We start from the raw sequence: 14591 nt of genomic DNA, 5'->3' as shown, positions 1-14591 counted from the left end.
TAATCATTCTTTCTGAAATGCTGGGATCACTGGTTTAGAGACTGCTAAGCATTTATCCTTTGTCTGAAGGCTTTCAGCCGCACAGCTGAAATGTTTGTTATGGAAAGTACAATCCTAATTGACTCTTGTGTTTTAATCATAAGTAAATTGAATGGGAATTTACCCCCATTCAATGGGAAAGACCCTTGCTTATCAAAAAACACTCTAAAAACAAGCTCACAAAAAGAGTTTGTCATCATCACTGCAAAAAGACTACCTCAATTTGGGACTGCATTAGTCTCAGGTAGACTTGATCATTTTATTCCCATCTGTGCTGCTTTTGGCTGCGATAGAATTAATTTTCTTCATAGTAGCTAGTATGGGGCTGTTTTGGATTTGTGCTTAAAACAGTGTTCAGAGTATAGAGATGTTTTACTTACTGCTGAGCAGTGTTTACAGAGAGTCAAGGCCTTTTCTGCTTCTCACACCACCCCACCAGTGAGTAGGCTGGGAGTCCACAAGAAGCTGGGAGGGGACACAGCCAGGACAGCTGACCCCAACTCACCAGAGGGATATTCCATACCATATGACATCAAGCTCAGCATAGAAAGGGGCGAGAAGAAGAAGGAAGGGTGGGACATTCGGAGTGATGGCATTTGTCTTCCCAAGTAACCATTATATGTGATGGAGCCCTGCTTTCCTGAAGATGGCTTAACACCTGCCTGCCAACAGGAAGTAGAGAATGAAATTTTTACTTTGCCTTGCCTGTGTGCACAACTTTTGCTTTACCTATTAAAGTGTCTTTATCTCAACCCATGAGTTTTCTTACTTTTACCCTTCTGATTCTCTCCCCCATACCACTGGAGGGTGGGAGTAAACGAGCAGCTTTGTGGTACTTAGTTGCCAGCTGGGGTTAAACCATGACACCATCCCTGGGGAAACCAGAAATCTTAATAACCTCCTAGGGCACATACGCAAGGATATTCCTTTTTGTATTTTAACATGGCTGTGAAATTCCACACATGGGCAATGACAGTGCAAAAGCTAGGGAGGTCTGATGTATGTTTAAAACAAATAACATTCTTCATTTCTTCTTCCAAGGAATAATAGACAAACAGAAGCACTTCCTCACATTCTGACTTTCCTCCTACATCCCTTACAATTAATCTTCATCCTTCAAACACTCCACATTTATCTGTGACATAATTGAAATCGCAATGCCATTGAAGAATTTATGGCTTGGAGAAACTGCTGAAAGAGGTTGCTGTTTTCTTCAGGAATTTGCACTTGCTATTTGCATTCATTAAACTGCAGTAAGTTCTCACCGTTGGGTCTCCATGCTCTCTTAACTCCTCCACTTTCTCTAAGGTTTTCCAAAGTTCAAAGCCCAGGGATTCTAATGTGTTTAACACAAAAACATATGGAAGAGGCATAACAAAAGCTCAAGAATGAATGATAACATTTAAGTGAAACGATCAGCAGGAATGGGCAAAAGTTACATATCTTCTTTTTTACAGTAGTTAGTACCTGCTAGAAGTATGCAAGTGAATGGAAAGGAAATATTTGAATTGCTGAGAAAGTTCCCAAGATTCTGCAAGGCTATGGGAAAGTTTTTCAGAATCCAGTTTAAATTATGCTTTAGGGAATACTTTAAGGATTACCTACAACGTTTTTTTTAAGGGTAGGGATTATTTTCAGTTTTTTCATGACATATGTAAGGACCAGTACTTTCTCACTGGAAAAATCTTATTTGTCAATCTGATTTTATAGATTAGTTTGTGGGCAAGAAGTATTTAATGGGAAGTATTAAAGTTTAAAAAAAATGAACAATTAAAAAGGAAAAACAGTTTATCTATTAAGCTTGTTGTGTTTTTCTGTTTTGTTTAAACGCCTGACAGACTGCTGGCAAAAGCATGTTTTTGTAAAAGATATCTCCTTTCTCTTTCAGCTAACAGTTCTGTACTAATCTGTATCATGTTTCCAGTACAAAAAAAAAAAATAGAATAAAGCAACAAAAATTTTTACCAAACATTTGCAATGTTTGTGTTTTCTTTTATTATTCTCAAAATGCATAATAATAATACCACCACAATTTCCCTCCTTTTCCTTAGTACAAGCGATATCTATTAGCCACCTAGGACATGGAAAACTACTGACTTCTGGGAACAGATTTTTCTCTAAGCTTTACCCTACTTTCTACCTCCATCTGTTAGAGGCACAGTGCACACTTAGAGAAGATATCCCAATTTGTGTGGAGACAGTAATATTATAGCAATTGCTCTGAAAAGTCAGCGTGTAGCTGCTCTGATCTCTAGGATATAAATATGAGAACACATACTTGCTATGGAAAATGAACAGTGACAGAAGAACACATACCTATCAGCAGGAACTTGGAAGAAGCACAGCAGTTTTTGTGATTTCATTTCCTTGCTCTATGAAAATGACTAACGAAAGCAAAGAAGTAAATGAGTTGAATCAGTTCTACAGACTTGCCTCTGCAGGCAGAAAGGAACGGTCTGTTACCAAGGAATGGTTTCACTGCAGGCGGCTGGACAGAGCTCACAGCATAGCCTGCCATGGTGTAAAAGGAGAAGAACCAATGGCTCCATGGAGCTCCTTGAGACACCTTCATTCCCTGAGAACAAAAACAGCCAGCTCCTGTGTGTTAAGTGGAAACAGGCTTGGCTGACTGGCTTTTCAATCATGCCAAATCCCAGAGCTGTGACATGCAAGGAACGAAATTAAGGTTACAGATATAAGCAGCAGTAAATCTTTTAACACCCCAGGCGGTTGTTGTTTCATACCTGCTCTAACTTGCTCCTCAAGCAGGCCTCCACCTGAATTGACCACTTAACAGCACCACAGGTTTCCAGCTTAGGCAGCCCTACCTAGAAGCACTGAATTAGACAGTTGTAATTTGTGGCTCCTTCTCTTTATCAGAGCAGCTGGAAACACAACAGGCTAATGACAAACACAACACCATTTTCTAAAATGGAGCCGGGGATGGGATGTGGAGGGTGCAGTCATGACTTAGAGGTTATCACTGCTTGCAGTAGAGATGCACGCTCTCCAGCACTGGTCAAGACTGAGTACGGACAATTCACTCACAGACAGTCCATTGCTGGTGCCCAGCAAGGAGCTGCCCAGACAGCCACAAGGAAGCACATACTAACAGCCATCCACTCAACAGTCAGGCCTGGACTGGGCTGTCAAGATTCTCATCACCTGAAGCACAGAAGAACAGGGAAGCAAACACACTTCCCTCCAGATCACTTTGGCCATACCAAATCAGGAAGGTTAGCATACACCTTGCTTCTCTGGCTCTCTCAGTGATACATAACAAGGACTGGACCTCACATCCTGTGCAGCAAGCCCTTTCTGGATGGCTCACATTCTAACAAGGGACACCCTTCTTGTGCAGTTGTCATCCATAAACTTGACCTTCTTGACATTTCTGGCAATTCAGTCTGAGCATATAAACCATCTTCCTGCTTCAAATCTGAGTGGAAATAAATGTCAAGAAATGCCAGTTCATTAGTGTGATCTCAGAGCTCTTCCTATAGAAAGGAAAACACAGATTTACTCAAGCAAGTAGTCAACCATTTTCTTTCTCATTAGCCTAGGCCTCTTCAAATCAGTTCTGAATTAATGAAGGGGCAAAGTCTATTCAGCTGATACCATTTTACCGGAGAAGATGCCAGCTGGCTTTATTGCAATAAAGCTTCCTCTCAGTGGTTATGCCAACTTACAACATTTTTTTCTCTGACAACTCCATATCACTACCACTAGTAGAGGTGTAACTGGCACTGCAGTAACTGTAAGGCTACCCTTTCCCAAGGCCACCACAACACCAGGGACTGATTACTAGTCAGTGTTTGTAACCATAAGCTTCTTCTCAGGTTAACACTCTCCGAAGTCTAAGGGTCTTTCAGACTTGGATGACAGCAGCATAAACCGGAGGCAGAAATCAGACACATAAAATTTAAAGTCATTGTTTCTTTATTCTTTAAATAGAATTGCTCCAGATGTCACAGAGCTACAACAATACAAGTGTTCGCACAACACTTCCTGGGAAGTACCTCTTCCTCCCCAGCATACAACAGTTCAGCCCTTTTTTAAAGCTATTCAAAGAGGGTATGGATGAGGGAATGGCTGACTCAGGGGGCTTGCGTGATATGTTAAAGGATACCCATCATACCTTGAGCTTGGCTTGGATCTCTCTAGCTTTCCGCCTTGCCAGGACCTGGATGTGACTAGATACCTGCATTGAAAGACAAAATCCATCTTGATTCCAGAGGAGTACTTGGTAGCTGCTTGCAGAAGTAAACATACTTCAGGCACCTTGTGCAACAGTTGAGGGGAGAGGGGATTGAGGTAGCAATGAGATGCTTTTCTGAACATAACTTAAGTGTCATGAAATGAGGTGGGGGACCAGCAAAGATGGGCTATTTAAGGCCTTTTCCAATTCAAATGGCTTTATCAAGCCAGAGACCTCCTCTAAAACCAAGGAACCCATCCTTAAATCTAGGGACTGACAGTTTTTATTTCTTTGCTCTCCATCTTGGCCTTCTCTTGGGAGAAGGGAAACCCATGTTCCACATCCCTGGCTGCTATAAAATTACTCTCAGAACTTCCCCATATCTAACGTGGGCTGAAACGCATCATAAAATAATTTAGGCTGGAAGGAACTTCTGGATGTCATCCACCAAGCCCCTACCCAAGCAGGTCTAGGTTGCCCAGTGCTTTGACCAGCATAGCCTGGACTGTCATTCCCAAATCACAAGGGTTCCTTTTCCATCCTGTGTGCCAGGTATTTTGAAAATCACCATCGCTGTCCATCTGTCTGGGCTGAACAAAGAATCTTCATATAGAGGACCACTAACGTTCACTGAAAGGTTCATTAGTAGACCAACAAATAAAATAACAAACCATTTGATGGTAAAAAAATTGTGTGTGTCACAGTATGGTTGAGAGACACAAGCATTACAATCCTACTGTAAAATGCCTGAGCTGACTCTTCCCGCCATTCTTATTAACCAGCTCAGCACAATTGCCTCTTTCCAGCAAAGCCAGAAACTAATAGCAAGTTAACAGCAAGGGATTTGTTCTCATACAACCTCATCACGTCTAGTGGTCCAAAGAAGCTACTGTTTATAGGGAAAGCTTTACACTTACCTGTTTCCTTGTGCGTGTCTTCCCTGTTCTCAGCTTAATATAGCGGGCAATCAGCTCATTTCGGCCTGAACAGAGAAATAATGCAAATACAAGTTTAGAAAGCTATGACCCCAGGGAAAAGATGCACAGCAGAATTATCTTTCTATGGAGATCAGCAGTGGGATTATGCTCTATCACACTATATTTTGTCTTAGAAAGGTACTCATTAGTTCACATGGTAAAGGTCTGAGGTTTAGGAGCAGAAATTTGGGCTGCAAATTCTATTTCCCAGCTTCCATCTGTGTAGCTTAAAATTACCAATAAAAAGGAGAATCATATGCTTTGCTTAATAATTACATTACTATAGTGTGTAGAAGCTGTAAAAATAGATCAAGATTGCCAGTATAAAGCAGAAAAAGGAAAGCCTCTCACCCTAAAACATTCAGAAAGGCAAGAAGGAAGATCCAGGAAATAATAGGACAGTCAGCCTCACCTTAATCCCTGGGAAGTGATGGAGCACGTAATCCTGGAAACTATTTCCAGATACATGAAGGACAAGAAGGTGATTGAAAGTAGTCCACTTCGATTTACAAATGAGAAATCATATGTAACTAACCTGATTGTTTCTACAGTGAAGTGACTAGCTTGGTGGAAGAGTACAGAGCTGTATATATTGTGACTCTAGTAAGGCTTTTGACTCTGTCTCTTGTAACATCCTCACAGGCAATCTGACAAAGTATGGGTTAGACAAGTGGACAAGAAGGTGGATTGAAAACTGGCTGAATGGATGTGGTCCTGGTTGACAACAAGCTGACATCAAGCCAGCAATGCACTCTCATAGCAAAGGCAGCCAACAGCATCCCAAGCTGCATTAGGAGGATTGTTGCCAACAGGTCAAGCAAGAAAGGTGATCTTTCATCTCTACTCAGAACTGCTGAGGCAACGTCTGGAGTACTGTGTCCAGTTCTCAGCTGCTCCACATAAGAAAGATGTGGACATACTGGAGTGAGTCCAGCAAAAGGTCAACAAAAATGATTAAGCCACTGGAGCATCTTTCATATGAGGAGAGGCTGAGAGAGCTGGGACTGTTCAGCCTCAAAAAGACTTGGGGGGACTTTTTATCATTGCATATGAAATCCCTGACAGGAGGCAATGAAGAAAAGGGAGGCAATAGTGCCCAGTGACAGGACAAGAAACAACTGGCACAAAGTAAAACATATGAAATTACATCTGGAAACAAGAAAAATAAAATAAAATAATTTAAAAAAAATCCAACTCTTTTACTCTAAGGGTGGTCAAACACCAGCACAGGCTGCTCAGAAGGTTTCCATTCTTGGAGGATACTCAAAACCTGACTGAACACAATCCTGGGTAATCTTTTGTACCTGACACTGCTTGAGCAGTAGGGCCAGACTAGACAATCCAAAGAGATCCCTTCCAACCTAAATTGGTCTGCCATTCTGTGAATCTAAATACAAGAAAATAAACATGGAAACAGTTACACAGAATTTATCAGTCTGACATGATACAGTGAATTAAAAGTGCTTTCAGGCTCCTGAAGGCATGCCAAAAAAAAAAAAAAAAAAAAAAAAAGGAGTATTATTCAGAAGAGATATGGAGAAGGAAGCTTAGCTTTGTGGAAGGTTATGTGGAGCTCCCATTAAAAGGAAGGTGGGGCACTGGTTGGGAGAGGTGAAGGAATCCTTGTCCAATTACAGAATAAGGATACACTGTAAGTACTGAAGACAGTTAAGAGTTACAACTTGATTTTAAGAGATGACACAGTGAGATGATGCCGTTCAGGGCCAAAGGAAATGAAGACAAGTAGCTTTATGTTCAATGTGAGAGGAGAGGCCAGTGCAGAGATGCAAGAAAAGAGGGTTATGGTGACAGAGGAGGGAAAGAGTATTAACAGCAACAAGAATGAAATGGCTAACAAAACATGAAGCTACAGGGTCACTGGTACAGAATTTGAAATTGTTTGGAATGAGAGCAGGAAACTGCAGAAGACTCAGGTCCAGTATTTAAAAATCAAGAAGAGAAGCAGAGACCACAGACAACTCCAGCAGCGAACAGGAGAAGCAAGCTTAGACCCAATTCACAGCTAGCACCACAGAACTGTTTGAGAGTGGACACCAAGACACAGGCAGACTATGCAGATTCCATCCACTGGCTTCCATGTATCAGATGTAAGCAGACAGAGATTTTTTTCTCTTCTTGAAGATGGAGGAATAAAGAGCAGAAATGGAAAAGCAGCAGCTACACATCTGAACTCTAGGTTAATTGAACACAGAAAACATGACAGAAAGAGCAGGCTGTGCAAAATAATACATTTTTGGTGACCACACTAGTAGTGATACAGTACCTCAACAAAAAGTTGGGAGTGGGAAGTGCAAGGCTGTGAGACATCTTATATGGCTGCAAGAGATTGAGGAATGAAGCAGGAATAAAGTGGGAAGCAAAGCCACAGCTCTTGTGAAGTTTATTTATAACAAAATCATTAAAACCCAGTATTTTCTATGGAAAGTTCATGGGCTGAATGGAGGACTTGTACATTAAGACATCACAGACACCAAAACAGCAAGCAGTGAGAACAGATGTAATATTTATTCCAGCAGTTTACTATTCCATGAAAAAGTTGTCACTTATTTTTATCTGAAACCCTTGTTTAACTCAACCCTGAAAAAAATAAATGGAAGGAAGGACTCTGTGCTTAAGACTGACCACCCAACCCCTTAGGGAAGGGCTGGCAAAACTCCTAATTCCATTTATTTCTGAAACAGAAGAATGTAAATGTCCATGACTGCTTTTAGGCCATGTTGATGCAACATAACCAAAGCATACAAAGGGATGAGAAAGCATTTTATATTTACAGATATTAATCTTTTCCTAATATTCATTACAGAAGACCTCCTTATTCGCCTGGGAGAAGAAGCCGGTCTGCAGCTGAGAGAAGAAAATAGCTCCAGCTTCTCTATACAAAAATTAGGAACTATTTCTGTGCGAGAAACACAAATGCCTAGCACATAACTGCTGACCTCTTCAGTTCCCACAGTTTCAGCATTAGCACATTGACATGCCCAGGAGAGTTTGATGGGAGCAGATGCTGTTATGCTACCTTCCACCTGACTGCTTTTCAAACCAATGTAACCATTTTTACAAAGCCAAGATCAATTACTAGTTACACATACCCACACCACCTTTTTCTAGTGCCAAGAAAATATTTATGGCTTTTCAAAGCCTCCATCTGTTGGACATGGATCCAAGTTGAAAGGTAAGAAACAACAGAAGTGATTCTTCTTGCACAGATGCTGGCATCTACAAAATTTCAGAAGGATAGCTTGACACATGTCATAAGTGGGAAATATACAGAACAAAACAAGGTCCTCAAACCTCATTATCTATAAAGAAACAAGAAGGGAAATCTATAAACACAAGGACCTCTTTGAGGGGCAAGGAGAATGAGCTAATGGAATAGAGAGAAAAAACTAGCCTTGAGAAGAAGTGGATGGAGAATTTCAGGTGAACTTTTAAAGGGTGCGTATTGGGTTATACTGACAATATGAACACATGGAAATGCTACAGACACTGGCTCAAATACAGGTCATCCTTCCAAAACTAATTTCAATGGATTCTCAACCAGACACAATAAATGTTATGGAGCAAATTTAGCTTTGTTGTGTTTCCATGAAAGTCAAGAAATTATACAGACCGAGCAGTCTGACAGAGCAATATTCTGCTTCAGCAGTAGAGGGTTACAGGGGTAATTTGTGCGAGAGGATGCCATAAATAGCCCCATGCAGGTCACAGTCAATTCCAACTATATCCAAAATGGATGAAAACAACAAACCATCAAAACTTCAACCAGTCAGAGAAGCACAAGCTACCTTTGCTCAAACATATTTTGGAAAGGGCAATAGCCACCAAGAGCAAAAGACATATGAGGAGACACATAAAAGGAACCACAAAAAAGAGATATGAGAATGCACAGAAGGAGAAATGCAAGATATGTAAAAAGACATATTTGGAGAAAAGGAAGGAGAAAGGGAGACATATGGTAGGGGACATTGTTGGGAACATGGCTGGAAAAGTACTCATGGAAAGAGGTGCTCCATGGCAGGAGTACACTTTGAGGCAACTGCAGCCCATGGAAGATCCATGCCAGAGCAGGTACAACCCTGAAAGGACTGCAGCTTATTGAGAAAATATATAGGAGCACAGGAGCAGCAAGAAGCACCCAAGGCGGGGGGGGGGGGGGGGGGGCAGGGGGGAAGAAGAAGAAAAAGCAAGGACTGGCAAAAAAGAAGTCTTCACACAGTGACACCAAACTCCTGCTCCACCCAGCACCTCTAGGGAATTATGAGGGACTGAGTGTTACAGAGAATAAAACAAGGGAAGCTGATACTAGAAAACAGGAAACATCTCCCACTTTCCCAAAGTGTGTGTTTAACTGTTTGTCTTCGACAGTATCAGCAAAAATTGCAAAGTGCTCTCAGGCCATACACTTCACTGGAGAAGACTAGAGGGAGGGGAAATTGTAGAAATCACACATATTAGAAGCTGGTATAGAAATTCTCTAGAGACAAATTCTCTAGAGAGAGCATTCAAATGTGGATCCTCAAAATTTCCAGGTTCGCAGCTCCTGGAAAAAGCTTTCTTTATTTCACAACCATAGCTGCAGGGTCAGCAAAGACTAACACTCCTCACTTGGCTGGGATAGGCAGAGCTGTCATAAACCGTCAGATGGTTCATTTTTTAGAGCCATGCAAAATGTCCCTCAGTGATCTATCATATGTTGTGTTCTTAGAATAACTCCCGCTGAGGCCTGCCATGGTCACCAGAATCTGTAAACAGTTGTGCCTCCTCTGTCGAAACTGCGCATTGGGTTTCAAGAAGCTCTAGCCAACATGCCAACTACAGTGCAGCACCCAAAAGCTCTTACCCCCCACCATAGTCTTCCTCTTGAAAGTATAGCATGAAAAAAAAAAAAACAACAATTAAGAGATACCCTTATATTCTTTACGTCTCACTCCTAATAGATAAATTTCAAAGAGCATCAATTTAGCTCCCACTCTATCTCAGCTAACTTGCAAAATTTTACATTCAGTAGTTATCCAGGAGGGTGTTGCCAAGGCAAGTGAATAAAGGGGCTTTTTGGTTCTCCTTTCTACACCTGTGTTCCTTTCAATGTAAGAAGAGGATTTTTCCCCCCCCTAAGGAAGGGGGAAAAAAATCAAGGAAATTCCCAAAGCCATAGAAAGCATTTCCCAATCCTAATCCTACCTCAAAGCTGCATGCTGGCTTTCTGCTACTAATAGTATATTACTGCTTGTACATGAGGTAGATAAAGCATCTCTTTGAGCCTTATGCTTCCTTGCACACCTGTTGCCCAAGAAAGCAGAAGAACCAAAAGCCTCTCTTTTGTGAAGGGTGACAGCAAAGAACTCAATTATTTCTGTAAAATGCTTCCAGTGGAAAACTGCATGAAAGCATCCGCTTCTTGGTAGAGATGTATTTTCTGTACCCAAAGCAAACATATGCACCTACCTGTGAAGTCCAGCAAACATAAGAGAACTACAGAAGCAACTATTCAGCTGTATCCCATGAATCGTTAATCAAAGCAAGGTCAAGGAAGCCATCCCAACTATTGTTTCAATCTCATTGTGACACTTAATGATAGCTCTGGGACACGGCTGTCTCCTGAACTTGCTAATCATTTAGTTAACCGTTGATTACAATCAACATAAACAAAATGGTAGGGGACATTGTTGGGAACATGGCTGGAAAAGTACTCAAGGAAAGAGATGCTCCATGGCAGAAGGAGTACACTTTGAGGGAACTGCAGCCCATGGAAGATCCATGCCAGAGCAGGTAGCATGGAACTGTGTGCATTGGACAGCATGACAAATAAATCTAGACACAAGAGGGAATTTAAGGAATTTAAGGACACCTCAACTACCCACCAAATGTCAATGTTTCTCTGTGCATATGAAGCAAAACTAACTGCCAAGCAAGTCTTATCAGAACGACACTTAAGGCAAAAGCAGTGTGTGTTATGTTCACGTGTGCACGTACTATATGGGGACCCCTCCCACTGGGGTCTGTCCCAATCCATACCTCCCTGCATAGCCTTAGTTTCCATCTCTTATTCTACGGCTTCCTCCTCCCAGCTACACGAAGAAACAGGGCTGCATCATCTTTTCCAGAAACAGGGCTGCAGGTGTCAAAAAACACTTTTTTTTTTTTAAACTTTCTTATGCTAATCACATCTTCACATCAACACGCACAGACACTCAACTCTTACTGATACAATCCTTAACATTAGTTTTAATGCTATCTTTATTAGACTTTCCCTTTATCACAAACCATCTTTTCTTACCAAAATCGTGGTGAGAAGATTCTACTAGCTTTCCAATTTCCCAGCCTAGCTTTTTCAAGGCAAGAGAAGATACAGTACATACTAGTCCATTTTGTGCCACTATTAACTATGGTGTTGGCACGGCAGAGAGAACAGAAAAAGAATCAGGGTAGACCTTCTCAAACCAGTTTCGCCACCAGAGAAACTGTAGCTTGAAACTGTACTCCACCTAACCCTTAAACACATAAAGACTGGTAAGAAAATGGGCAAGGCTCTTCCTGTGTTTGCATAATTTGCCTAAAGGCTAGACGGAGTTAAAGTGCTTCCTAATTAGTGTCCCAAAGACATGTGGAATTATTCCTTATAAAGATGAGCTTTTATTAAGGTACAATAATGTATGCTGCAAGCTCCAGGCTATGCAGCTCTTCATCAGCCCTCAGCCTTTAATACAGTTTCGGTGCATAAACTGAATGTCCTGTCAGCTGTGTTTTCCCACATTATCACCTCAGGCAATAGAAATATAAGATAATCCAATAATTACTCCTCCATATACACATTAAGGGTTGCAACAGGAACAGAGTAGGAACTGTGCTTCCCAGAGTAAAACTGATGAGAATGTTATAGAAATTGTTTAGATTAAGTTTGGCTGGGAAATCCTACAATCACACCAAAGCAGCTGCATATAGTAATATGTGAGTGTATCAGGTAACACCCGAAACAGCCAATAACAATTCTACATGGAAAGGCACCTCAAACTAACAGCTTTCAGTCTCTTACGACACTGAGAATGGCAATGTTATTATACTGGGACAAAGATACTTTACTCACTAAGGCCCAGGTTCAGAAAAACATGACCACTGAGGCTGGAACTAGTGCTTAACTGTAACAGCATCCTCCACAGCTCCCATGAGTCCAAGTTCTACATTACAGATCCAGACATTTGCTAATTCTTCCTTAGGTCAATAAATGTCTTGTCTGCTTGCTTCATTAACTTCCAATAGTTGCAGGGTATCTGAAAGCAACTCTCAACAGTGCTTCAGTGATATTGCTTCAAAGGACAGCAAAACCTTCAACACCTCTCCTCCTTATTTTGCAGTCAGCTGCTTCTGTTGGCACCGATAATATACCGTTTCTTGCAGATTTCTGCCCCAAGTGCTAAGCTTGTGCATGTGCCCAGATGACAGGCTGACCAAGTACTTCAACTATCACAGAAATTTTAGATAAAAGGGGTCTATGAGATCCATTCAGCCACTTGATCCATGATCAGCACAGAACCATGCAGCTCTCAAGGCATCTGGCCTGGTCTGGCTTAGTCCTGTGAAGAGCTGAGTCTTCAAATAAGACTACACCAGGACCTAGTCCCAACCGACTGGAAATTATGCAGCAGCTTCAAGGACAGCAAAAGAACCCAGAGAGTCAGTTCTTGCATTATATGAAAAAATCAATCCTGATTTTCTAAGTGGAATGGCTGCCACTTCACCCACCTTCAGTTTTTGCCATCGTAACTTAGAATGCCGTCATTGTCCATGATTACTTTGAACCGTCAGGCTGCAGCTTCAGCTTAAACAAATGGCTGGCTACTGCTGAAAAGTGTGTGCCTTTTCCCCCCCTTAACTCCCTTTCACTAGATCATTCCACAGGTCAGTTTAGCTCTCTAATCTGGCAGAAACCTGGCTCATTTTGCCAGAGTAGTTTGCTATCAGTTTAGCAAGCTAAAATGGATCAGCAAGGAGTCTGCTGGAAACTGAAGTTAGCCTAAAGGGTGAGCACAAAACCAGGAGCAGAGCAGGGAAGCAAGGAAATGAGAGTGGCAACTCCCTCTTTTCTTCTGCAGTGAACTGTTATGTTAGGTCATCTCACTGTTTCTGAAGGAGATATACTCTTGATCTCAACACAGAACAGTTTTTTACCATCCCAGCACTAGCAAAAATAGTTGTTAAAGATGTCATATGCTGTTACGGGTGAAAAAAGAATGCGCACAGAAAAGCCTAGCAGAAATGCAGGCTTCATAACTGGGGAACTCCCCAGGAACTGGTTTGGATAATAGCTCATAGAATAACAGCTCATAGAATTTCCTTACAGTGGCTTGTGATATTTCCGCTCTGCTTTCTTTCTGCTACTAACGCTGGAGCAATTCTGTTCCCTGACTGAGTACAGTATAAGCCTGATAGATAGCTGAGCAACCATGATTCAGGTAGTGACAGGAGGGCAGGAACAAGAGGATGACAAAACTATTTAAGCTGCAGGGATAGCTAAAAATGCATACGGATACAGAAGGACATTTCATGAACATGGACATGAACAGCTTAAGTAGAGCTGGCTTTGCCTCTCTAGGCACAGAAACAGATGAGATGACCTTTGAAGGTCCCTCCCAGCACCATTTTCTATGATTCTACAACTAAAGACGCTGATGTATTTGTTCATATGCAAGAATGCTCATAATCTGCCATCAAGGTTGAAGGCAACGTTGTGCTAAATACCACACATGCATGTGTGTTTCCCTGTAATACTGTCACGCTTAGAAATAGGCCAATGTCTACAGCACTTGCAGTCAACAATTTGGATCATCTCATGAAGCACTGGTTATATTCCTGGCACTCCAGTCCACAGAATCCAATCTAAGCTCCTGAAAAAGGAATTTGCAGCTATTGTACAAAACACACTTGAGAGGAGAGTGATTCGAAAGACATTCTGCATGAAAAAGTTTCAATGAAAAGTGTCATTTCCCATTCAAGAAGCTAGAGACAGAGCAAGACCATGCCCGTACATGTGCATGCTGTGAGCCTCAGAGAATTTGAAGGAGTACCCAGAAGATGGGTCATAAGTTCAAGGTGACAGCAATGAGGAACAGCTGCTGGCTATGCACCCTTCAGCAGCAGGTGTACCCAGGCCCCAGAGGTTTAAGTCAGCTCTGCCAGTGACCAACAGACTTACAAGACCATCTGTCTGGGCACAAACTGCACACAGCCTTCCCAGTTTTGCTGCCCAGATCTTCACCATACACAGACAATTTAGGGCTTGTTATGGATTAGCTAATGAGCAACTGTTTAAACCAATAGACAGTCGTAGTTCTCCTGTGCTCATTATCTGAATCCTACAT

The 14591-nt window shown here is 41.7% G+C and overlaps 1 protein-coding gene across 3 annotated transcripts in view; it reads right to left on the bottom strand.

The window, feature by feature from the left end:
* Positions 1 to 14591, bottom strand: part of TEAD4 (TEA domain transcription factor 4) — a 60240-nt gene that overhangs the window by 23382 nt on the left and 22267 nt on the right. For 2 of the 3 annotated variants that reach the window (XM_086759226.1, XM_086759220.1), the window contains exons 3-4: positions 5155 to 5219; positions 4178 to 4240 (exon numbers count right to left, since the gene is read on the bottom strand). In XM_086759226.1, the coding sequence (XP_086615352.1) occupies positions 4178 to 4240; positions 5155 to 5219 (128 nt within the window). The remainder of the gene's footprint in view (positions 1 to 4177; positions 4241 to 5154; positions 5220 to 14591) is intronic. The other variant, XM_086759222.1, reaches the window with a different exon arrangement.

This window comes from Chlamydotis macqueenii, chromosome 1 (assembly GCF_036417535.1).
Source record: "Chlamydotis macqueenii isolate bChlMac1 chromosome 1, bChlMac1.mat, whole genome shotgun sequence".
In the NCBI taxonomy this organism is placed as follows: domain Eukaryota; kingdom Metazoa; phylum Chordata; class Aves; order Otidiformes; family Otididae; genus Chlamydotis; species Chlamydotis macqueenii.
This window is presented reverse-complemented; position numbering and strand designations above follow the sequence as displayed.